At 41.7% G+C, this 25034-nt stretch overlaps 1 protein-coding gene across 1 annotated transcript in view; it reads left to right on the plus strand.

Annotated features, from left to right (window-relative positions):
• Window positions 1–25034, plus strand: part of Exoc4 (exocyst complex component 4) — a 651801-nt gene that overhangs the window by 539789 nt on the left and 86978 nt on the right. The window contains exon 14 of the mRNA XM_051175863.1: window positions 8584–8762. Within this exon, the coding sequence (XP_051031820.1) occupies window positions 8584–8762 (179 nt within the window). The remainder of the gene's footprint in view (window positions 1–8583; window positions 8763–25034) is intronic.

The raw sequence follows: 25034 nt of genomic DNA on the forward strand, positions 1-25034 counted from the left end.
CAACAGAATCGCCCAATCACTGTGCCAAATAATCTAATTAATTCTCAGTAGCATTAATATAGACATCTGTATTGAATCTTACATAAATCCCAGCACAACCTGGGAAACCCTGTTATAAGCAGTTTTCCCGCCAGCCTGGTCTCACTGCCGCATCAGCCCCAAATAACATACAGAGACGCTGTATTAGATATAAAGCTGTTGGCCTGTTACTAGTGTTTCTTATTGGCTAGCTCTGTCTTAAACATTAACCAATTTCTATTAATCTGAGTATTTCCATGTGGTCTTATCTTACCAGAGAGAGGGTCCAGACCTCTGCTCTCTCAAGTCTCTACATGTTGAATCTCCTCCTATATCTCCCCAAATCCTCCTTGTCTCCTAGTCGCGCCTATCTTGCTTTCTTATTGGCCAACAGGGCTTATTCATTAACCAAGAAGAGAAACATATTTACAAAATAACATCTCCCATCAAAACTCACTTCAGGTATTTATCTCACAGTGAACTTCATGCAGGATTGGCTCTGAGTACCACACAGGGGATGCTAATGTTACCCACAGTAATGGTTAGAATCCATTATTTCCACACTACTTGATAGCTGAGAGGCCAGAGCAGGGCACAAGGTAGTAGAACCCAAGGAAGCTAGGGCACAGTAGTGTAGAACAAGCCCTAGCTACAAGACAAGGAATGCAGAGCAGATACAGTGCTTCCCCTTTCCCTTTGCCCTTCAGTTTTCTGCCAAGACCTCTGATTTCAGAATCCGGGAATCCTGAAAAAGTGAGAAAGGGTTGTATTCCCCTTTCCTATTATAGATCAGAACCACAAAAAAAAAAAAAAAAAAAAAAAAAAAGGAAGAAAGGAATGACAGGTCTTAGAAGGGTCCACTCTCTGATACTCATTCTTTTTTTTTTTTCTTTCGTTCTGTGTGTGTGTGTGTGTGTGTGTGTGTGTGTGTGTGTGTGTGTGTGCATACATTTTATTTTCTAGGTCAGTTTTAAGTGCACCTCCTGCTCATGTGTGTATACAGCCTCCTTTTATCAACACCCCTCACCAGACAGACTGCCCATGTTTGAGTTAGGGAAACTGTATTAATACATAGTTTACTTTAGGGTTCAATCTTGATGGTGTGTGTTCTTGAACAAATGTGAAATAACATGTAGCCATCATTTTAACATGCAGAGCATTTATTTTCTGTGTTTTTGCCTGCTTTGCCATAGCTTTGTTCTCTGGAATGTTAAATATGGTGACCATAGAGAACGCAGCCTGCCAGATTGGCTCCTTTTACTGATGTGTCCTTGCAGGTTCCCTGTGCCTTTTCTTGATTTGTGCTTTGTGTTTGGGTAAGTGTGCCCTAAAATTCCATGTTGAAGGCCCAGCCCCTAGCTTTGTAGTAAGGTGGTGGACACTGACATGGTAGGCCTAATGGGAGGCCTTCAGGTGACGGGTATGCCCATGAAGGAGAGTGTGGGCCTGCCGTCTAACCCTCCCACTTGGTTCCTGTCTAGGTGGATGGTTTTGCCTGAGATTATGATTACAGGGTGCCATAGGCCAAAACCAATGAGGCTGACTTCTCATAGACTAAAACCTCAAAAACTAAACCATACTAAGTCTCTTATCTTAACATGTTGACTATCTTAGGGACTTGGACCAGTGACTGCTGACCATCACGACTCAGTGGCTCTCTTCTGTAAACATTATATAATATTGAATAGTATACATTCACCCAGTGAAGGACATTCTGGTTGCTTTCCACTTTCAGTTTTTATGGTTAAGCTACTAGAAATATCCATGTATGTGCTTTTGTGTGGATATAACATTTTGGTTAAATCAGGAGTGTATTTTTGGGTCATATTATTTAGTTTAATACAGTTTGTAAGAGAGCACTGAGATGTCTTTCACTGTTGCTGTAACACTTAGGTTTCCAGTGCTGGAGAGATGGCTCAGTGGTTAAGAGCATTGACTGCTCTTCCAGAGATCCTCAGTTCGATTCCCAGCAACCACATGGAGACTCACAACCATCTATAATGAGATCTGGTGCCCTTTCCAGGCATGTAGGCAGACATGCAGGCAAAACACTGTATACATAATAAATAAACCTTTAAAAAAAAAATTAGGTTTCCACCAACAATGAGAGTTGCTGTTGTTTCCCATACTATGATGGCTACTTTTGTCAACTGATATGTGTAGAATCACCTAAAAGTCTTTTTTAAACTTCCTTTTTATTTATTCCTTGTGTCTTTTACATCATGAATCTCTATTCCATTCATTTATCCATCCCTTCATATCTGCCTTCACAAATAAAATGTACCCCCCCCACAAATAAAATGAAATAAAACTTAAGAGTAAAAAAAGAAAAAAATCTTGTCATGAAAGCTCTAATCTGGCACAGTGAGTCACGGAGTAAACCCTTTTGTCCATGTATCTTTACTCGCAAGTGTTCATTGCGGAGTCCTTGGTCTGGTTCGAGGCCTCTGTCTTCGGCTACACTATCGATGCTGGGCCCTCCCTGGAACTCTTCTTGGATATCATGTTGTTGCTCTATGTTGTGGAGATCCTGCAGCTTTGGGTCTGCAAGACCGGCCCCTTCACATGCTCCATGCTCCAGCAGATCTTAGCTGGGGTGGATGTTGGTGTGGGCTCTCCCACCTGCCACAGATGGTGAGGGATTGGGGTGTATCTCTCCCCCATCTACCCCACCATGTGACAGATGAGAGGCAGCATCAGATCTTCCATGCTTATGTTCTTGGGGTCAGTTCACCCCATCCCCATCAACAGGGTCAGCTACACTGTGCTGCCCAGACGAAGTGCAGGGCCCACTTTCCCAAGTGCTGCAGCGGGTAAAAGGAGGGTCAGCTCCCTCCACAGCTGGAGGCAGTAGAGACAAGAGAGGAGGGCATGTTTCTCTCAACCCCACCACCACACCACAGATGAGGGAGGCGGTACGAGCCCTCCGGGCTCGCTCTCCTGTGCTCCTGTCTACAGGGTCACATCTGTGCTGCCCAGGCACAAGGCACAGGGCCTGTTCTCCCAAGAGCCGCAGCTGGTGAGTGGTTGGGTCAGGTCCTCCACCTGCTGCAGGCATTGAGGGGAGAGGGCATCTTTCCTCACCCATACCATCACATGGCAGAGGAGAGGGCCATGACCTGCTTGTCCATGACCTGCTTGTCAATTCTCATTCCATCGGCGCCAGCTCACCAATGCCCCTGTGCTGCCCAGGTGAGGTGTAGAACACTCTCTCCTGAGTGCTTCAGCCAGTGAAGGGCAGAAACTTTTCTCCACAGGGAGGGGTGGGGCCAATGATGTGCAGTCCTTCCCTCTCTTCCTATCAGAAGCCATAGATACCAACACAGCTACATCAGGGCCTGAACGCAGACATTATCCCTTGGCAGTATCCCAGGCCCAAGCATCACAATGGCTCTGGGTAGCAATCAGGCTACCCTCCTCAGCCCACTCCTCACTGCTTTCACCTCTTCAGATATGGCTCTCTACAGGAAATAAGCCCCCCCTCTCCAGCCCCCATACCATACATTTGCTCACCATAATAGTGCCCATCTGCCCAGCATCACAAGGCATCAGGCAGGCCCATGTTTTCCCCTCAGCGCCTGGGTCTCCTGTCTCACTCACTCTGTCATGGCTCTGGGCAGAACCGGACACTCATTCTTAATCACATCTTATACTTAAATCTTAGAAGCCCTGCTTCTACTCAGTACAGAGTAACTACTCATCATGCAAAGCCATTCTTTGCTTTTCTGCAAAAGAAGTCTCTTGAGTCATTACATTCATTTCAAGTATGGGGTCTTCACAACCCTCTGCCATACCCATAAAGATGGTTATTATTTAAAAACAAAGAAACACAAATTTAGCGAGGCTGTAGGGAGACTGGAACCCTTGTACAGATACTCAACATTAATAAAATAGCAGATGAAGTAAAAGCAAAAACAATCCTGGTTGCTGCCTGTCTTGGCATGCAAAGATGCCACAGCTGTGTGTCCACCCTGCCAACAAGACACCAGGAGGAAGGGTCCTGTACTGCAGCCACCTGCCCCATGTTGCCCTTGCCTGTTGGCTTGTACCTCAGCTGGCCAGATTGCTCTCCTGTTCTTTTCTAGCCTTTGTTCCTTAGAGACCTGAATTGCTAATGACCCTGCCTGTTTCTGGGTACCATTACTTTACCATGCTGTTTACTGTGAACATGAAATTACTAAGAGCACTGCTATGGATCTAGATGATCCTGTCCATCCTATTGCATTGAGACAACTTACTTTCTCCCTGGAAAATCAGGTCACTCCTCCTAGGCATCCAAGTAACTCTGTCAGTTGGTTCAGTCATGTGCAAAGTTCGAAGCAGCCTGATGACAAGCTCTCCTTCCAACCAAAAACAGCCACTGTTGTGTCTTCCAGCAGAAGCATTCCTTCCTGGGTTCCTCCAGGTTGCCTCTGCCCAAAGCTCAAGGGGAAAGGGGAAAAGTTACCCCATGAGTAACATTACTAATGAGAATAGAGACCCTTTATACTTTTAATCCTGTATCCCCAGACTCAGCTTGTTGGTAAGGGATACAGTGTGATTGGTCTTGGGGTCAGGTATTCCAGCACACCAGCAATATCAGTAGTTTCCCAACTGGTGAGAGCTGAATTCTGCCCAGGCCACCTCACTGCTCTGCATTGCCAGCCCCATCAGGGTGATTGAGTGTATGGCTGGAGGAGGGGAGGCCTGGAGTCTGCACAGTCCCAATATTGTTAAACAAGATACAGGGACTATGTGGACCTAACAGAAGGGCTGGAACACATCTTTCAGGCTAGGAAGGCGACCCCATGCCCCAGGTGCCTGTTACACATGAAACTGGCAGGCCAGGAAGGAAGGAGTCTCTGCATAGCCACTGTGTGGCCTTTGCTCTTCCCTCTCCTCACTCTGGCACAATGGTGTGGGCTCCAGGATCAGGAGGCCATTACCTCCTAGCCGAACTTAGCACTAGGAAACAGCAGTAAAAGATCAGGGAACGGGCACAGGAAAAGAGATGAAAATGGGTGTGTGTCATGTCTGATACAGCCCAGATCATCAAATCCATCACTTTTGAAATCATTTATGATGTTTCTTTCATAACTCCATGTAGCCTGCTGAAAACGCAGATTTTTTTTTCTCTTCCTTTTAGTAGATAACAGAATTATTTAAGTTCTAAATGGAGACAATTTTGTGCATCCTTTGCAAAATTCTTTGAAATGAATTCTTGTCAGATAGACTTCCTTAAAGATTATAATTGTGTGGTAAAAATTAAGTTAAACAGATTTAACACTCTTGGCAAAATTCTCTTAAATGAATCCTTGTCAGATCAAGGTCTTTAAAGTATGGTAAAATATAAGCTTAAGAAGCTTACCACACTTCTTCAGTTTCATGAGCTGTGTGAGCTTATTGGCCAGCTGGCTATGAAGGGACTCTTTCCTAGAGATCAGTTCTTTAAAGATAGGAGTTGTGAGTTCTCCTATCTGTCCCTGGCTACACATCATGTCATCTCTGCACAATGATGAGGGAGGACCTGTTACTACCAAGTTATCTGTTACCTCACCTTCTCAACACAATTGTTCTGTTGCCTGTGCATTCAAAAGTATATCTTCATTAAATAATATATTTTCAAAATAAGATAATTAATGTGAAATTCTTACTTTAAAGGAGCAATAATTCTCATGCAGATGTCAATAACCAATATTTTAGCTGTGAAGTATTTCCAGAAACATTAGTTATGTCCATCAAACTGGAGGTACAACTCAAGGCCAACCACAAGCTAACCACTCTCCTCCTAATTTTGTTCTACTATCTGTGATTCCTGTGTCCTCCTGTCTCCTTTCCTGGGATACTTAGATTACACTGTATGCTGTGCAATTTTTTGTTTGACCCAACTGCATATCATCAGTAAAAATAAGCTACACCAAACATTTTCTATGATATTAAGAGTTCTCTGCTGAATAATTTCTAATGACTCTATTGTGTAGATATGGTACAATTTAATAAATCATAGGGTTCAGAAAATAAATCTGCAGTCAGGCTACTTTAGCCATTCCACTAAGATTATTGTAACACATAAAAATCTTCCACCAGGCTCTTTCACTCATACACAAATCCTCAAAGGAACGATTTTGTATGTGAAATGGTTATAGCTGTCAATCAGTTATTCTCCATGTCATGGTTTCTATGTGTCTTCCAGGTTGTTAGGGGGTGATTATGGGTTCCTGTCAAATGAGATGTCTACTATATATTCAACATGAGGCAGTTTGTGTTTTTCTAAGTCTATTGCTCTCCTGTCTGTCTGAGGGGGTTAAGCAAATCTCAGTGATCCAGAGGGAAGAGGACCAGCATCCAGTGCTGGAAGCATGCTCAGACATGCCTGGGGCACATAGACCTGCACACATGGATTAGACTTCTGCATAAATACGCTTGTCTTGATGGCCACATTCCACCCCGAGTTAGACCTGCATGCATAAAAATGGCTCCGAGCCTGGCTTTCAAAGCTCTTTGTCTCCCCTGTTGCTTTTTAACCACCTAGCTCAGAGACAATTTTTGTGTTATATCTGTCAAAGATGATTAAGGGACTGGAAATTTGATTTGTAAGGACATATTAAGAAAAGTAAATATTTGCAACCTGGCCCAAGGGAAGATATGATAGATGTTTTCTGGCCTCGATCATGAAGAAGACTTAGTTTTGCTTTTCCCAGTAACTAGATTTTAGGGACAGAATATAGAGGAAGATTTCTGAGGATGATCTCATTTATGCTGATTAGATGATCATGTCAGTTAAAAATTGCATTTAGCAGCCACTAGCAAAGTAGAGATAAACGCAGCTTAAACAAAGAGGCCTTCATTTTCTCTTCTCTGACTTGAGGCCTAGAAGCGTATTGTCTGGCGCTGGTGTGGTACCTGTGATGTCACAGTATGCTTGAACCATCTTACCTTTAGACTCCATTGTTCCTAGCCGTGACTTCTACTTTCTAAGTCTTCTGATGTTTGAGAAGAGTCCCTATGCTATGGCCGCATGCCAGAAAGGGAGTAGGCAGAATTAGTCCTTATCCACCACGATCACTCCAGAGAGCTTCCTCCTACACAGCTCTGACTGCATATCACATGGCACTCAGGACCACATTTGCAAGTGAACAGTGAAATTTAGTGAGATTGTTTGTTTCATTGTTTTGACATTGGGCACACTTTCAACCATAATAATGTGAAGGTGGGACTCAAATAATGAGTACTAGCTAGGAGAGCAGTGATTTCTGTCACAGTAACTCACCTCTAGAGTAACTGTAGTACTAGAAGGTTCCATTTGTAATACTACCCCTAGAGACTTAGTTCCCACTGCTCACACTCTTACCTGTTTAAGTGCATTTATCAACACATAGCCTTCTCAATGGCCCTAAGAAAATAATAGCTAAAATGTTATGATTTCTATTAGATCCCAAGCACTGTGTTATGCACTTAAATATTCCTGGGCAGGGGATGAGAACAGAGGAAACACAATTCACTACAAGTTGCTGGTGGTGAAACTGGGGAATGGCCATAGAATTTGTTCAGTGACTACTGATATTTTCCCAATGAAAAGTTTTCAAAGTCACCTCACCTAATCCTCACTTTACTACAGAAGTCAGTACCATTGCCAGCAGATGCACCCCCCCCCCCGGGAAGTCTGGCATCCCACCTTCAGTTGCCAAGCTTCACACCTGGGTTTCCCAACTTAGAAGCCGGAGCACAATTTTTACCCAAATATCACTTGGAAACAAGTTCAGTGTGTGCCATTTAGGAGTCAATCACCTCAATATCTTTTCTCAGATCACCGGTAGAGTTTGTCAACACACCCAGATTTCATATGAATGTCCAGTGTGCTTTATTGCCGCTTTAGGCACAACTTATCCAAATCATCCAATCACCTATAACTTTTCCGTTTAAGAACATAACCCTCTGTCAAAATGAAATTAATCTTGAGCAAAGGCTTAGTGTCAGACATCTTTAATAGCACTTAATTCAAAGCATGGTTTCTGTCATGGTGCACACTTGCCCTATTGCTGGATCTTAAGTGCCTGTATGTCCATTAAGAGTCTTCTTTATTGTATTTTATGTTGCTATTCACTATTTACTCAAAGCTTAAGCTGTAGTTTTGCACTTAAATGGAGCCCTCACATCCGTTCACTAAGGTGGACTTAGGAAAGGCCCCAGGCACCTCTTTCAACCTCTTCGGATGTCAGCTCTGCATACCCATCATATAAACCTCACTCCTAGTCATCACTTCTCAGTTTTGCAGCAGTCTGTCCCCTCCCCCCCCTCTCTCCCACCACTCTCTCCCCCCTTAGAAGAAAAAATTTGTGAAAATAGAGCAGTTCATTTCCCAAAAGTCATCCCTGCCGTGTCGGGGCATGTGGTCTCCAGAGTTCCTTTAGCACACCATGCAACTTCCTCCCACCCCAAGAACATTTGAAGATAGTCAGCTCTGTCACAACATAGATTACTGCTTATATTTTAGTTTCTTCGTTTTCTTTTTAAAATAAATGAATGAAACATGTCCCCAGTCTTCCCCAAGCAGTAAATGAACTATGACTTTGATTTGTTTTTCAGGGCAGCTTTTGGCAAAGAATCTGAAGTTCTAATTGGGAACCTTGGTGACAAACTGATTCCTCCACAAGACATCCTCCGTGATGTCAGCGACCTCAAAGCCTTGGCCAACATGCATGAAAGCCTGGAATGGCTGGCCGGCCGAACAAAGTCAGCATTTGCCAACCTCTCTACATCCCAGAGTAAGTGCCTAGGAGGGTGGCAACTGCTGGCTGATTGCAGAGTACTTCCATTCAGAATGTGAGTGAGTGTGCTTGTCATCTAAGGGAGCATTCTCCAGGTTGTCAGAGCCCTGTGTGTTCACACTGCGTCTCTCTTACTTTGAGATTCTGGGGAAGAACTCATCTCAGATTCCTTCTGTGGAGTAGGAGAAGCCAAAACAGCTCATGTCATCATACTAAACCCTAGAAACACAACACACTCTAAAATGGAAACACTGAGTCTCAAGAACAGAAAGCAATTCCTTTTGTCTTCTTTCAGCAACTTCTCTTAGAGCCTGAGTGCATGGCTACATTCATCCTCTAACTAGATAAAAGCTAATAAAAAGTATCTAAAAAGAGAACAATAGAAGTGATTTAAATAGAAAATAGAGGTAATAAGTATGACAGTTATTCAGGAAAAGAGGAAAATGAGGATTAACAGATATAGGTTTCTAAGAAATTGAGGATTAAGGTAGGAAATAAAAATGAGAACCCTTCAATCAAGGACCAGTTGTTTAAAGATAATAATTAGAAAACTTTAAGGCACATAAACTTTAATTGCTATAAAATAAATGCCTTTTATAAAGATTTATTTTACATATATGTAGTTTTCCGGCATTTGTGTATATTTACTCTGTGTGTGCCTAGTACCTTTGAAGCCCAAAAGAAGGTGTGGGGTCTCCTAGGTCTGTAGTTATAGGTGGCTATGAGTCCCCATATAGGTGTTGGGAACAGAAGCCAGCCCAGACCCTCTGCAAGAGCATTAAGTGCCGGGCTATCACTCTAGCCACCAATAAATGCTTTTTAGAAAGCATTAATTCATCATGAATGTTCTAGAATGTGTAGTGTAGAGGAGAGGTGCAGGAAAGAAAGCAAGTCTAGATGTGTAAGTGGAGGGGAAGAGGCAAAATAAGGAAAAACAAGCTCTTGGCAGGAAGAGAGCAGGCAGATTATCTCTGTCCTGTTAGGGCTAGCAATCAGATGGTCATTAGGAAGAAACTGCCCATGTTTACTGTGACAGTAAACTTTGGAATCAGTTACTTATTATCAGTGTCCTTTGAGATGTTATTATTATTATTATTATTATTATTATTATTATTATTATTATTTTTTGAGTAACCACAATTGCAGCCTAGAAATGGAAAAGGAGTGGATGGAATTCACAGGGATAAATTGTTCTGTGAAACACAGGCCCATAGCCAGAGGCTGTGAGATCCCTTGAAGGCTCATTGCTTGTGCCCTCTAGTGCTGATCATGTCCCCTTCTGACAGCTGCTGCGGAGCAGAAGGGGGAGGCCAGCAGAAGCAGTGTGCAGGTAGTAGTTATGTCATGTGCTTTGACCTTCTCTTGAAAAGTATGCTTTTCACTTCTACTTTTATTTTAAAATGTTGTTTTATCTAATTACACAATTATACATGTTTAGTCTCAGAAATTTGTACAAATAGAAAATGTACCTTTGGGGGTAGTTTGGGCCCGGTATTACATTTGAGCAGTCTGCATACAGAGCTGTCTGTGAAAGGCCAGTCCACTTCACAACCCTGTTATCAGAGTTCTGCCGCATGTAGCCACTGGAAAATCTAATATTTTATAATGCATTTCTTATTTTGGATGGCATACCATGATGCTAGATTTCTAGCTTGTCCCTTCCCCAGAGGGTTTCACAAGACAAAACAGTTTGCAGCTAGCCACTGAGTGATTCAGACAAGCTAAGCTAACTTGATACCAACTGTTTTCTAAAGGAGAAAGATGCTCTCCAAGTTACACTTAACTTTGTAATTGCTCAATTTAGCTGTTGTGTTCATGTCACTGAGAGTACCAGGAGAGATGATGTCTAATTCATGCCTTTAATCATCTCTGTTATTCTGACAAAGATCTCATCTGCTACGCCCATTAGTGCTGTGTCTGGTGTGCTCAGTTCATTTTATAATACAAGTTGCACCCTCTCAGCTTCTTTCAGGGTGATTATTCCACCCAGTGAGTGATTTAACTAACTGTCAGCATTTTTAAGATCAGTTCAAGACCCAAGTGAACTGTAATCACTACTTCTGGTATTTGCTAAAACAAAACACCAAGCAAACCTGATTTATCTTGCTAGCAGTCAGCCCCACTTGCCAGGTCTGTGAATTCCCGGAAAGATGCCCATTGGTTTGTCATCTGAACAAAGAAGAAGATTCTGTTATTGGCCTACTTTGATTGTTCCATGTCAATGTGACTCTATGCCAGTGAGTGTCTAAAACAGAACAGCTCTCTATTATTGTTTGGAAAAGTGGACCCAAAGATTACATCATCTTAAGTATTTCCAAGCCAAGAGGGCAGAAAGCATGAAGATGATGTCTGGCAACATCAGGCTTATTTCTTGTTCCACACCCTGGTAACTCTTTGCCATGGTAAATGCCATGTTGCATTAAACTCACATTACCACTATAATGGACTAGAGATAGCTGGCAAAAAGCCATTTTCATATTAAACGTCTCTTCAGTCAAACACAACAGGGTCCTCAACCACCAGGAACACATTATGACCTCCTGAGAAAATTATCATCTATTGGTGGCAAAGTATGGTTGGTCACATATTGTCCAGGAGATCAGAGTGAATTCCCAAGGGTGATTTTTTTCTGTATCTTTTAATATTTTCCTAAGTGTCACTGTCTTCTTTGCACGCAAAGTGGTCCCCTCCATCTTCTCACGATACTGACTGGAGACAGCATTGCTTTTACCTTGGGACTTCCACAGTCCATGGTTGCCATTCCAACTCCTGAGGATGTTCTCCCCTCAAACTTCTCTGCAGCTGTTCCCTTCCCAACTGTTTTTCAGTCGGACAATAGAGAGATAACTCATTAATAAAGAGATCTTGCTGCTCTTGCAGAGGACCTGAGTTCAGTTCCCAGCACCCACATCAAGCAGCTCACAAGTGCCTGTACCTCCAGCTCCAGGAGATCCCACATCCTCTTCTGGTGCCTGTGTGTGTGCATGAGTGCATGTGTGTGTGTGCATGTGTATTGTGTGCGTGCATGCGTGCATGCTTGCGTGTGTGTATGTGTATGTGTGTGTGAGAGAGAGAGAGAGAGAGAGCACATGAATGTGGCACAGCATGTGTATGGAGCTTGCAGAAGTCAGTTTTCTCTTTGTACCATGTGAGTTCTGGTGATCTAACTCAAGTCATCAGGTTTGTTGACAAGCCAGCTGAGCATGAGTATCCGTGGTGGGCATTTGTACAGATTTCCTACCACTTACCACTCTATTGACTTTTTGCTTTTCAGTTTAACTTTAATGCAGTCCCAGTTGTCTGGTTTTGCCTTGATCTCCTGTTGAAAAAATTGTACTTTCTGCAGTGTGATTACCATCTTTGTTGAAATTTGTTTGATTGTAAACTCATGACTTTATTTCTCCACTCTCCATATGGATGTGTCAGTTTCAGAAAGTAGATACACAGACCTGAAGGAGATTTTGGGACATGTTCTGCCCAGGTTGCTTTCTCACAGACTGCCTGCATTCTATTCTGAATTAGATCTTGTTCAAATCTCTAAGATTAAGGTTCTATAGCTTCTGTGGTTACATATAGCTCTGTGCTACGTAAGCTAAATTACTAGTTAGGAGGCCATATTTTTCTCTTAAGGCTATATGCCTTAGTCCTTTATTCATGTGTTATGTTCTATTCAAAAATTCAGTGTTCAATATTTTCTCTTTAAAATGTATCTAAAGAACTGGAGATGTAGTAGACAAGTTGCCTAGCATGCACAAAACCCAGGTTCAATCCCCGGCACTCCATAAAATAGGAATTTTAACACTGACCTATAATCCCAAAATTCCGGAGTTAGAGGCAGAAGGATCAGAAGTTCAAGGTCATCTTTAGTTACTTAGTTTTGACCATCATTTTCTTCTTATGCCTCAACAACATTTCTATGCCTTAGGTACATGGAATTATTGCATATGACTCTTTTGAAATTCATCTGAGCTGTAGTCAGTATTAATGTGCCACCCTTTATTTTGTTTTACAGAAATTTTTTTAATTGAGAAACTCTGCCTAGTTACGCCATGTAATGTATTGTACACATTTCACTGCACCACACGGTATCCACTAGCCAATGTGGTTGTTTTAATTCAGTTAAAATGGCATTTTCTCTCTCTGCCCACTTGACTCTCGTCAGCTCATTCTATTGATTGTTGCTGTGGCTCGTCGTCCCACGCACTGATGTTTTTAACAGTGACAGGCCATATACTCTGCCCTTGCAGCATACTAAAAAATGTCTTCATGATTGTCTCGAAACCTGAATAACAATTTCACTGTTCATCCCCTAAATCACGTATGCACCCCAACAGAGATGCGTGTTGTGGGCCCTCTATTTTCTAAGCTAGTTTTTTTTTTTCCTGTTGATGTTTTCTATAGGTGCTAAGAGAAGGGGTGAGTGATCACATAGTCTCCGGAAACATGATGAAAACACCTTGAGTATGCCTCTCTACCCCACATCTATGAAAGGTTCCAGTGTATTGACTTGGCTACAACAGCAGTAGAGCTTATCAGACACATTTCTCATGGGAATCCTCTCGATGCAAGGTGCTCATGGGCCTCACAGTCAGTGCTATAGTGCTGTGATTTCCTTAATGGTCCATGTTTCTCCCTTCCTTGTCAGGCACAGATGTTCCACAGCTGCAAGGACTTATTCATGACAAATTTGTACAACCCCAGGTGACTTCTCCTGTAATCTAATTATTCCGCTATTCAGTTGTTTGGTTCTTTTAACGTTGAAGTCAGCCTATCAATATAAGATGGCCCACATTCCCTCTTTGTTTTCTTAAACCTTGGTTGTACTACTGACTCCTTTCCTTCCCTCAAGCTCATCTCACAGTTGTCAAGGAGGCCAGGCAGTCAGACACCACAGTCATGCTAACAGAGCCATCATGGAGCTCTTAAGTCAGTTTTTATCAAAGTACCAAAAAAAAAAAAAAAGGTTTCGTATTTTTAGACTTCAGATTTCAAAAACAGCACAGAGAACCCCCCCATACGCCTCATTCCCAGATGCCTTCATTGTTAACATCTTCCATTAAGATAGACTATTTGTCTTGACTAATGAGCCAATCCTGATACATGGCTATTAACTAAAGTCTAGAGTTAAAGTTTTCTTAGTTTTGGTCTAGTGTTCTTCTGCTGTCCTGGGAGCCTGTCTAGGATATCATAGTACATTTAGCCATCATGTCTCCTTTGGTGCGTGAAGACTGATGGTTTCCCACACTTCCCTTGTGATTATTCATTGTTTTCAATTATTGCTTGAGAATGTCATCCATTTATGTAGTGTTTTTTTGATCAAATTCCTCCTACTCCCCACCCAGCCAGTTTCTCTGGTTTTTTGTTTAGGTTTGGGGATTTTTCCATATATATCACCTTCTAATCATAGCAGAGGCCTTTGAGAAGTCACTTTCCAGCTCTTGATGGCCTTGGCATATTGAGGGGTGGTGCTGGCTGGATAGATATATATGTATGTATGTATGTATGTATGTATGTATATATATATATATATATATATATATATATATATATATAGAGAGAGAGAGAGAGAGAGAGAGAGAGAATGTCCTTAAGTGTGGGTCTATCTAATCTTTTCTTGATTAGTCTGGGCATAAGGAATTTGGAAACGAAGAATACCTCATGTCTTGCCATTCTCTTCCCATGAATTGTTTGTGTTATCACCATACCTTAAATAGATACTGTTTTCAAATTAATTTCCATGCCACCAATTCATTTAATCTTTTCTAGATAGCGCCTTCTGAATTCCAGATTAACTCTCTACTTTCCCACCACAAAGTGGCTTTCCCCATTTAATTTTTCTAGTGACCTTTAAATGTATATGTAATGAACGTGTCTGTGATGAGCCAATGTTTAGCCAAGTTGAATATATTCAAGACTAGCTATCCCAGTTGAAATAACGATGTGATTGATGCAGATCTTAAGTGGTGGCTCCGAAAGGTCTCCATGAAGGAGGGGCTGGGCTTTGTGCTTCATTGGGGCCTCACTGATACTTAGTTGTCTTGGGTATTGCCAGCATTTGATGAACTCATACAAATGTATTATTTAAACCAAAGCCATGTTGGGGTCTCTTCACTAAGATAGACATTTTTAATGCATTGTCATTTGATTTTAATGTGGAGAGTTGAATTAAAATCTACTTCCAAACAAACATTTTGTGGTAGCACTTCTCACACTTGACTGCATGCATGCTTTAATCAGTAGGAGAACGAGGCCCTGCTCCAGAAGTCCTCAGTGCAAGGGACAAGGTGTGCCTGAGCGTTGTGCCGAACCCCAAGCCAGTCCAGTTAAGCTAAGACCTACAGTTGTCCAGAGGTGTCTAACAACCTCAGCTCATAATATATGAATTGAATCTGCTTTTAAATAGCAGGCAGTCAAGGTTGAGAACCACTGACTTAGAGCCCCTGAACATGTCTTCCTCCATTTAAATAGCTGTGTGTGTGTGTGTGTGTGTGTGTGTGTGTGTGTGTGTGTGTGTGTGTATGTGTGTGTGTGAATGAAATGTTTTAGAGCAGGTTTGCTGGTTCTGCTATTAGAGGCATGGTGTTGATAGGACCCTACTTTGTGGAAGGGAGCGCCAGCCACAGAGATAAGGTACTTGCATGTGTAACAGAGTCAGCAAGTGACTCATTCTGACCTATCAGTTAGTGGCCTGACTGTTGCCCAAAATGATTGAAATGTTGTTTTTATACTTCTAAAGGTACTAAAAGAGAACAGAAGATTTCTCCTAACACAAATGGCTTGCACTGCAAAGCCTATTGAATGCATATAGAATCAGGTACCAGCCAAATTCTATCATTGAAAATGTAGATAGAAGTAATAACAGATGGTCAACCATACCTACATGTCAACATGGCTTCATGGCATTCCAGAACATGTTCATATGTTCCCTACTATGTGCTTCAATGCTTTCTAAAGTGGAATCTGCATTCTTTCATACAAGAACTCACTATCTTGGTTTGTTTGTGTCCTGGTGGCAAACAAAAGTGAGGTGCAATTCTCCCAGCCAATCTTCTGCCATGACACATATGAGGATAAAAGTGTCCCAGAGCTTTGCTTTTGGTAAACCATTAAGCCAGAACTCCCCTCATCCTAATTGCATCTGATTCTTTTCAATTAGAACTCTCTGTGTGGTTATTTCTTCCTTGCTTCAGTATTTACAAGTTTCAAATATTTGTACACTGTTATCAGACATCCCACCTCGGTCTGCTGAGCCTGCCCCTGTGTGTTTAGATTCTTTAATTATCTTCCTGTACTTAGGTTTTCTAGTCCCTTCATCATTTTCTGGTGTTAGTCGCTGTCATTTCCTAAAATGAATTGATTCTATGTCTCCATGTCTATCATTCTTCTTTTATTGATGATATTTTCCAAGTCATTGTTTAATTTCATGGTCATGCTGTTTACTAAGAAAATTAAATTAGCATTGGTGACATATTTCCCTCAAGAGTTTCCCACCCCCTGGCCATCTCTGAGTGTATTTGGGGCTTCTCAATGAACATTGCTTATACTTCTGTATGAACTTTTCTTTCATTAAAATAAAATCTAATGCAATTCCATGTTATACCGACTTAACAACTAATCATGTTTTGTTGAGGCAAAAACACCAACTGATAACTTTTGCTCATTTTCAGCCTTAACTGAACTGTGTTGATTTTTACAAATGCATTGAAATTCATAACAAGAAAAGAACGGTGTGGGAGCTGCTGTGGTCAGGGTGTTTGGTTGGTAGGACTCTGCCTGCTGACATTAGGAGTGGAGATGATGCTTTCCCTGGATGCCAAAGGAATAATGGGCTGCGATCTGCTGCTCATTGGTATGTGCCATGGCTGTGCATTAATGCCAAGCTTCAGGAGTACCCTGGGGACTTCTCATGTTCCTTTTTGTTTCAAGTAATCCTACATGCTAATGCATAAGGGCTACTCCCCTTTGGAGACATTCCTACTATGAGTATATCCCAAATTATGGTTACTTTTGCCTATCCCCACATAGCTTGCTTCTAGTTGATATAGAACGTGTCCTGCTTCTCTTCTTTGTCCTGAAGACCTAAGCTAGTTCTCTGTGTCAGTCTGGTGATATTTTGTAATGTTCTTTGTCTTGTGCCAAGTCCTGATTGGGGAACAGAGCCTCCTCCCACTCTGTAAGGAGGCAGTTATCAATTGCAGAGCCAGAGGAGGCTAGTGCTGTGGGCGTTCCAATATAATTACGCAGTTCTAAGTATCTGCCCATAAAGAGTTATGTGGCTATTTCCTTGAAAGTGCCAACATTTGTATCCATAAGGGAAATATTTTATTAAAATATGATAATATCATGGATGCTTAAGTGTGGTGGCTGGAAGCTTCCAGCTGAATGATTGCATCTGCAAACAAAACTATAAAATGGAAACGGGGAGAATAAATATAAATGAAAATCTTTGGCAAAGATGGGCGGCAGAAGTTGGAAAATAAGAGTTTTAAATGGCATGCTGAAGTTGTAGGCCCAGACTATGAAAAGGGTGCAAATATCCCCTGGCTAAGGCAGCGCCCTCCCGAATAGTGAGGAAGGGTGGCTACTGTGGTGGTACAGCTTAAATGATAAATCTGAAGGGACCAGTTTGGCTGCCAAATGGTCCAGGTGTTACAGTGAGGAACAGTAAAGCCAGGACCTGAAGGCACTCATGGTACTGTTAAATCCCAGCTCCTGTGGGTGATGTGGGTGCTTTAAAACTGGAGATGAGCCTAAGAACCACTGTGAATCTGTGACTTAATGAACTCCACTGGAGGAAGACATGCCTTTTAATTTTCTTCACCTTTGACACAAAGCCACTGTTAGAAAATGTATTATATGAAGAGAGATGAATCTTGATAGGGATAAGGGGTAGAACTGCATGATTTTGTGCAGGAAATCCTCATCACTGGGTAGACCTTAATTTAGAAAAATATTCTAAATTTAAACAGACTTCAAAAAGCTTATGTATTCATCAGTGGTACACACAGAACTTTTCTGGCCTGCCAGAGGAGTGCACGTGTGAATGTGTGTCATCTAACAGCCCCAAAGGATGGCATGATGACATTGGTGACACTCCACGGTTAGAGTACAGTCCATAGTTTCAAAGACCTTCATAGACATTAATTCTTAATCGCACATCCCTGCCTCCAGCTATAGTTAACAGGCCAGCTTTTATTCTCTTCATTTAACAAAGTACTATCATGGAGCGTAGAAGTTTGGCCATTTGCCCAAGGTCAGAATAAGAAGAAGGAGGAGGAGAAGGTGACTAAATCTGTTTTCAGAGTGTAACATGATGTCTAGAAGTCACCCGTGCTAGGGTGCCTCCAAACCCAGGCCGTTCTCAAGCTGCCCCCCACATAATCACAGCAACAGGGTGAAGCGCTGCTGAGTCTGTGACCTGCCAGCATGGCATGGCAAGCACTGAAAGGGAGAGGGGAGGAAACAGTCCTGGCATCCCTGCACCAGCTTTTAAGGTGGGGCACTGTGGCTGGCTACGCCCCCAGAGGACCAGTTTTGAAAGACTCTTCTGTCATGTATTCAAGGAAAGTTTCTTTTACTAACTAGCTTAAAGCCAACAGTGTAATTTACATTATAAATGATACAGACAAATGTCAAAGACCTCCATGTTCCTTTGAGGGAAAGGAATGTGTCGGGTGTGAGTCTCCAAGGCACCCTGTTGCTTGTTAATAGTGGTTAACTCTGGCCTTTAAACTCTGGTCGTGGAGTGCTGAGTGGATTTGACTGAGTTTTTACCTAACAACTTAATTCAATTTTTATGAAAGCAGGGATAATGGGGACTTTGCTAGAAAGCCGATGAAAAGCCCAAGTGCTTCTTAGAAACCAGACTATCTGATCTGATCCTTGGGAGAAGCAGAACCCTGCAAATGTCAGAGAGATGCTACATGCCAGAAAACCCCTTTGGACAAATTCATCTGAAGAAGGTGCTATTTGTAGGTGACTTTTCGAGCAAGTCTGTCAAAAGCTTCTTCTGCAGATAAAAATTGAATAACCTTTCACTGTGGCTGTGCCCCAATTATCACTCATTTAAAACAGTCCGTCTAATAGAGCGTTTTATCACGCTGGACAGTCTCTGCAGTGTTCATTATTTAGTGTTTGCTAAGCTGACAGCTCTTCCTCTGCACTTTCCTTATCTCCGCTGCTTCAGAATTGGATTTTATATTTCTAAACCAGCCAGATATGACAAGTCATTTTCTTTCCTCTTGTCTTAAAAAAAAAAAAATGCAAACTTGATTTCTTTTTTTCCCCCAACAATCACCACTTAGAGATTAAAGTTATTGGAAGTGCCTGCATTAACTAACTGGGGACATATGGGGAAGGACTGTTGCATTTTAATTGCAGTCGGGTTTCCCTCCTCCCCCCTCTTGTTTTTTAGCGTGTGCATACCTCTTTAACCCCCCTCCCCCCCCCCCCACACACACACACACACACTTCCCTTGCTGCTAAAGCACACAGTGGGGGTGTGAGGGTAAAGATGAGGGTATTGCAAAGCCTGATGTGCTTAGAAGACAAGGCAAGGAAGGTATTATCGGAATTATTATATTATAGAAGCTCCAAGTGGTGCTGATAAGCAATGTAAGTGGATCTCTGTAAACATGGACGGTCTCCAGATGAGAGAGAAGGTTCCTGAAAGGAAGATGATAAAGTCATTAGCTGACACCCAGGAGGAGACGCCCATTCAAACAGCATTGCCTCCTTTCCATGTGCAGCTCATTACTGACAATGTTAACTATTTTCATTCTGAGAAGTTAGGCCATCTATGGTTCTGGAAGAGTTGTTTTTAATGCAGCCATCTACTTTACCTGACCTGGAGCCAGACCTAGAACACATACTTTTAGGTGTTTGTATTTTATTCAGGGTTTTGTCCTGAGCTCTTTCCAGCTGAGGCTAAATGAGGCTGAATCCCTTCTCTTCTAGTGAGAACACCCTAGGATAATGGGCCAGAATAAAACAGTCACATCTGCCTCTGCTGGGCACTATGTCCTGGGCCCCCTAACAACCTGTCCATTGCAAGATAGTCCCTCACATTTTTAGAGAAATAATAAATTAAGTTTGATGGCAGGTACAGTTACATCTTCTCAAAAAGACTGAGAAAAAGAAAAAACCATTTTAATTTCAAGTTTTATAAATCTTATGAACAAAATAAAAATGACTTTGTAGTCTTCCTTCATATACTGATAATAAGAACTTTGGGAATTGGCTTTATAAGAAAAATATTTGCTCAAACTCTATTCAGAGGCAGGGGGTGCTTAGGGCTCCTCCAAGTCTGCTCCCAGACGGAAGTACAATTAAACCACCACCTATCATTTGGTCAAAGGCACCACAAGCCAATTAATGCATTCGCTCAGGCCAGCAGCCGTGTACATTTTCACAGAAATCTTGGAAGTGTGCTGGAGAAACACCCCCACGAGAGTCCTGCATATGCTGCTCTATCAGCCTCTCTGGAAAGCAGAGCCTGGGTCACCCACAGACAGATGGCTGCCATAAGCATCCCTGTTGGCCAGAACACCCCCCACACACCTGCTGTCATTTTCTTAAACACCGCGCCCCGATTTTCTCTTCATTGACCCAGCACTGCCCATGAATCACTGGAGGGAGCTCAGCACCTACTTCCGTACCTCCCTGCCTGGCTCACACTTCATTACCAGCATATCCCAACAGATGAAGTGGGCAAAGTACTCACCACTGCTAAAAGTGTCATCTGTCCTCTAAAGCCCTGGTGGGATTGCATGGAGGATCAAGCCAACTAATGTATGCACAACACCTGTCCCAGTGCCTAGCAAACAGTGAACACAGTGGACGGCAATGTCTGTCTTCTTCTGCCTCCTACTGAAGCTCCCTTCCTCCGGAGACCATTTTAGTTCTGGCTTTCCCACTGTACTGCCAATGCTTGCCCACAGTGTCCTGAGAGAAATGCCCCAGTCTGGATCCTGTTTTTCTGTCCCTTACCCTCCTCGTTGAAGGCTGAGCCATTCTGCTTGCTAACTGGACTTCACTGTCAAGGGATCTTTGATGCATTGCATTTGAAATTAGATTTTTGAGCTCTGTAAGTTTAACAACTTTCCAAATTCCATGTGGCCTGGGGACTCGGGCATGTGGGAGATGATATTTATTCATAACTACAGTAAGTGGAGCTTGATGTTACAACCCTAATGCTCAGGAGTAACTTTGTAAACTTTGTCTTCAGTGTATCAAGCCATATGAACTGAAGATGCTGCTATAAAAATAATGTGCCCTGTACTTCCGGAGCCCCTCATTGCTCTAGAGCTCTGAGTGTGTAACATCGAGGGGTTTTATCTGCATTGGAGTAAGCTTACATCAGCACTGTAGTTAAAACATACCCACACTTCAGCTGGGCCTGACTCACAAGAGTGGCAGGTGATGCAGCTCCCTGCTGACGACCCCTTCTCTGCAGCATGCCAGGTCATAAAAACGCTTGAAGTTCCAAGAGTTCAGATTCTGCTCCCCTTTTAGGGACATTGCTTTTCATTGTTACTATTTCAGCTACTTCAATGGGCAGTTTGAGGGCATTAAGTACATTGCAACTGTACAAGTTGTTGTACAAACATCACCATCATCTGTTTACAGAACTAGGTATCTATTATAAAGTGTTCCTTCTTGAGGATGAATAGAAGCACAGATGATTGTTGGTCAGTGAAGCTACCCTACATGATACTGCAGTGACGGGAATCTGTGTGCAAGACACAGAACATCCAGAATCCTAGTGCTCGCAGGTTCATGGGTTGGGAGAAATGTATTCCTGTACCGCCACATGTTCACCCACCCCTGTGGGAAGGCAGAGAGCAGGGGTTATATACGAACACTATTTTCTGCTCAGTTTTGCTATGAATCTGAAATTGCCCTAAAACTATGGTTTAATGGTTTTTCTTTTTTAAAACATGTTTGAGAAGCCAGAGAGGTGGCTCAGAGGTTAAGAGCCCTGACAGTTCTTCAGAGGACCTGGGTTGGATTCCTAGCACCCATACAGCATAGCAGCACACAACTGTCTGTAACTCCAATTCTAAGGTATCTTCTCAGGTTCTCCTGACCTTCAAGGGCACCAGGCCCACAAATGGTACACAGACTTACATGTAGGCAAAATACCCATAAAAGTTTAAATAAAAAAAAATTTAAAGCTCTCGGTAAAATTTTGTATTTCCCACAGTTTAAAAAAGTAAATACATTAAAATATACATATATAAAAATAATCAAATGTCAATGTTGATATTCCATTGAATTTCATGAAGAAAAGTTTGGTGGTGTAAGTCAATATTTCTACACACACACACACACACACACTTCTATTAAATAAGAAGGTGAAGGCATTTGGGAGTCAGATGGATTAATTGGAGGAAAAGGAAGGAAGTTAATGATATATTTCAATTTTAAAAAATTAAAAAGGAAGAAAGGTAAGAAAAAATTGTTTTTTCTTTTTCAGTCCCTAACTATTCCACTTCCTGTCTCTAGAAATGCAACTGGTTTTGTTACTCTCTGCAAGTGGAATTATATAGATTTTTTTCCTTTTCCTTTTGTGAATGGCTTATTTCATTCTCCATGAGACTTAAAGATCCATCCGTATGTGATATGTGTCAGAATATCATTGTTTTGGAGGCTGTATAATAGTCTATGGTATGATATGCCATCTTTTGCTTTTCCATTCATCCACCACTGGACACTTTGGTTGCTTACACCTTTTGGCTATTGTCAATAGTGCTATAAATGGGGTATGTGAACATCCAAGTTTCTGCTTTGAGTTCTTTTGGGTATGTAACAGAAACGGTATACTTCATGTGCCTCTGCTTACTTCGCAGCTCCCTTAGGCTTCATGCCTTCTGAAGAAAAGCTTAGTATTTTTCTTATAAATGAAAGAAATAATAGTGTTTCTACATTCCCAGATCTATATGCTCCATGCATTTTCCCTGAACTATGGCCTGTAGGGTTCGGTACTCAGTTCATAAGTAGTGGAATGTGTATTGGTGCACATTTTACTCACATCAAGCTTTATGCCTCATAACCTCTGTTCCCTTCAAGTAAATAATTATTCTTTGACTCCTCCTGTAACAAAAGTGGAAGTAAAAACTCCTGGATGATGCCTTCATTTTTCACCTCTAAAAAATTCAATATTTGCAATTAAACTTTAAATTTTCTGTTTCATTATCAGTATGGACTAGATAGCTCCTAAGAATATGTGAAGTAATAATACATTAGGCTATAGAAACAAAACATGAGAATATTGCTTATATATGCTTTAAAAACTAAAATAATGAAAAATTATATAAACCACTGGTTTTAATATTAGAAATTGCATAGGATCTTCATTTAGGCCATATATCAAATGCGGTTATTAAGTATCTTGAGAGAAAAAAGGCCTAAAGATTCTGAAAGAAATGGGCTAGCTATGGCATCCTTTGCCTGTTTGTTGTTGTTGTTTTCCTTTTGGGAAAGTGTCTCGTGAACTAGATTTCCAAATTTTATGTATGTTTGTTGGGTTGACTTTGAGATTATAATACAATTATATAGCTTCCCCTTCCCTTTCCTCCAGACCTTCCTATATAATCCTTCTTGTTCTCCTTCAAATTCATGGCCTCTTTTCCCACTAATTGTTGATTTACACCTACATGTATTTTTATATACCTACATATTCCTATATATAACCTGTTGAATCCATATAATGTGACTTGTACATATGTTTTGGGGGCTGACCATTTGGTCCTGAACAACCAGTCCGTGTGTTCTTCCCTGGAGAAGACTGTCTCTCTGCTCCCAGCTTTCCTCAGTTGTTTTTGGTTCTTTATATAGGGTTGAGGTGCTGTAGGCCATCCCTTTTGGTATGTTCATTAGTGTTGTCCTTGTTCATCTCAACATTCCAGTGGTCATGTTTGTGAGACTTTATGTGTATAGCTTCTAAGCCTAACAGGAGATGATCTTGTACTTAGTAGGGCTCTTTGCAAATTTTCTGTGTTTCTCACCAGTAATAACAGGCAAATCAAATAGTTGAAAACTGGCCAAGAACTTTAATGAGTCAAAGGCATTACCTGAAACATAATTCTTATCTAAAGTCCCTAATATGAGCCTTGCTTGTTCTAAGTGTATGCATGCCTTGAGCCATTGGCTAGTGTGATTTAAAACTCTCATGGTTGGGAAGATATTTAAGAACTTGATTTACCTCATATTTAACTTGTCTAGATAATTTCTAGTAAGGGTGTATATTCATAACAACAAATATACATAAATTGTAAATGACTACATGTATACTCACTCATGATTCAGACTTCAAAATCACTTCTGTTGGGATCTGTAGTGATCCCCTCAAAGCTGCTAAGGAGTGGGGTAACAGCACTGCCCTACCCCACCCCACCCTACATACATACACACACACACAAAAAAAAACGGTGTCTCTACCTAGCACTGGCTGTCCTGGAGCTTACTATATAAATCAGGATGGCCTTAAGCTCATAGAGATCCTTACTCCACCTCCTGAATGCTGGGATTAAGGCATGCTGTACCACGCCCATTACTGCCATTATTTCTGATGATCTTACTGTTTGGATTTTTTATTACATGAGATCTGTGAATTGTCTCAGAAAATATGACATATTTAGAACATAACTTCCAGTGAGTGGAAGAGGACAGAAGGCCATTGGGTAGGTAAGGATGGTTCTACAAGAAGCAGAGGATAGTAAGCATACTTCCAGTGTGGGAGCTCTCTGTCAGCTTTAGTCATTGCGGAGTGAAGCATGACAGGCCAAAAAACAAGCAAAGGTGTCATTGTAGTATGTGGGAGCCCACGATTTCAGTTGTTTGTCTGCAAAGCAAAGATTGACCAGAGTTCAGTGACCCTCCTGACCACTTTTTATCTCCAAAGATTCTCAGACAGCTGGGTTCAGTGGCCACCTCAGCTGGGGGCTACCTCACACCTCCTCTCCTTTGGTCTTCCATCCTGGGAAAATTCCATGAAGGCAAAGGCAGAATCTGGGACTCCTAAGCCCAGGTTCTTGAATTTGTTCAACCTAACCTCAGCCATATCCTGTCAGCCATCAAGTCTGGAGAGTCAAGAGACAGGGAAAGATTGTTTCTTAGTAGAGAAATTGCACAGAATTGTAACTATATGTTCCACTCCACTAGGAAATGATAAGGAAAACCATGTTTCTTATCTATAGTTAATCAGTTTCACCCATGCAGACAATGTGTTTTCTATCCATTTCCTCCTTATTTAAAAAACAACTACAT

This window comes from Phodopus roborovskii, unplaced genomic scaffold (assembly GCF_943737965.1).
Source record: "Phodopus roborovskii unplaced genomic scaffold, PHOROB, whole genome shotgun sequence".
In the NCBI taxonomy this organism is placed as follows: Eukaryota; Metazoa; Chordata; class Mammalia; order Rodentia; family Cricetidae; genus Phodopus; species Phodopus roborovskii.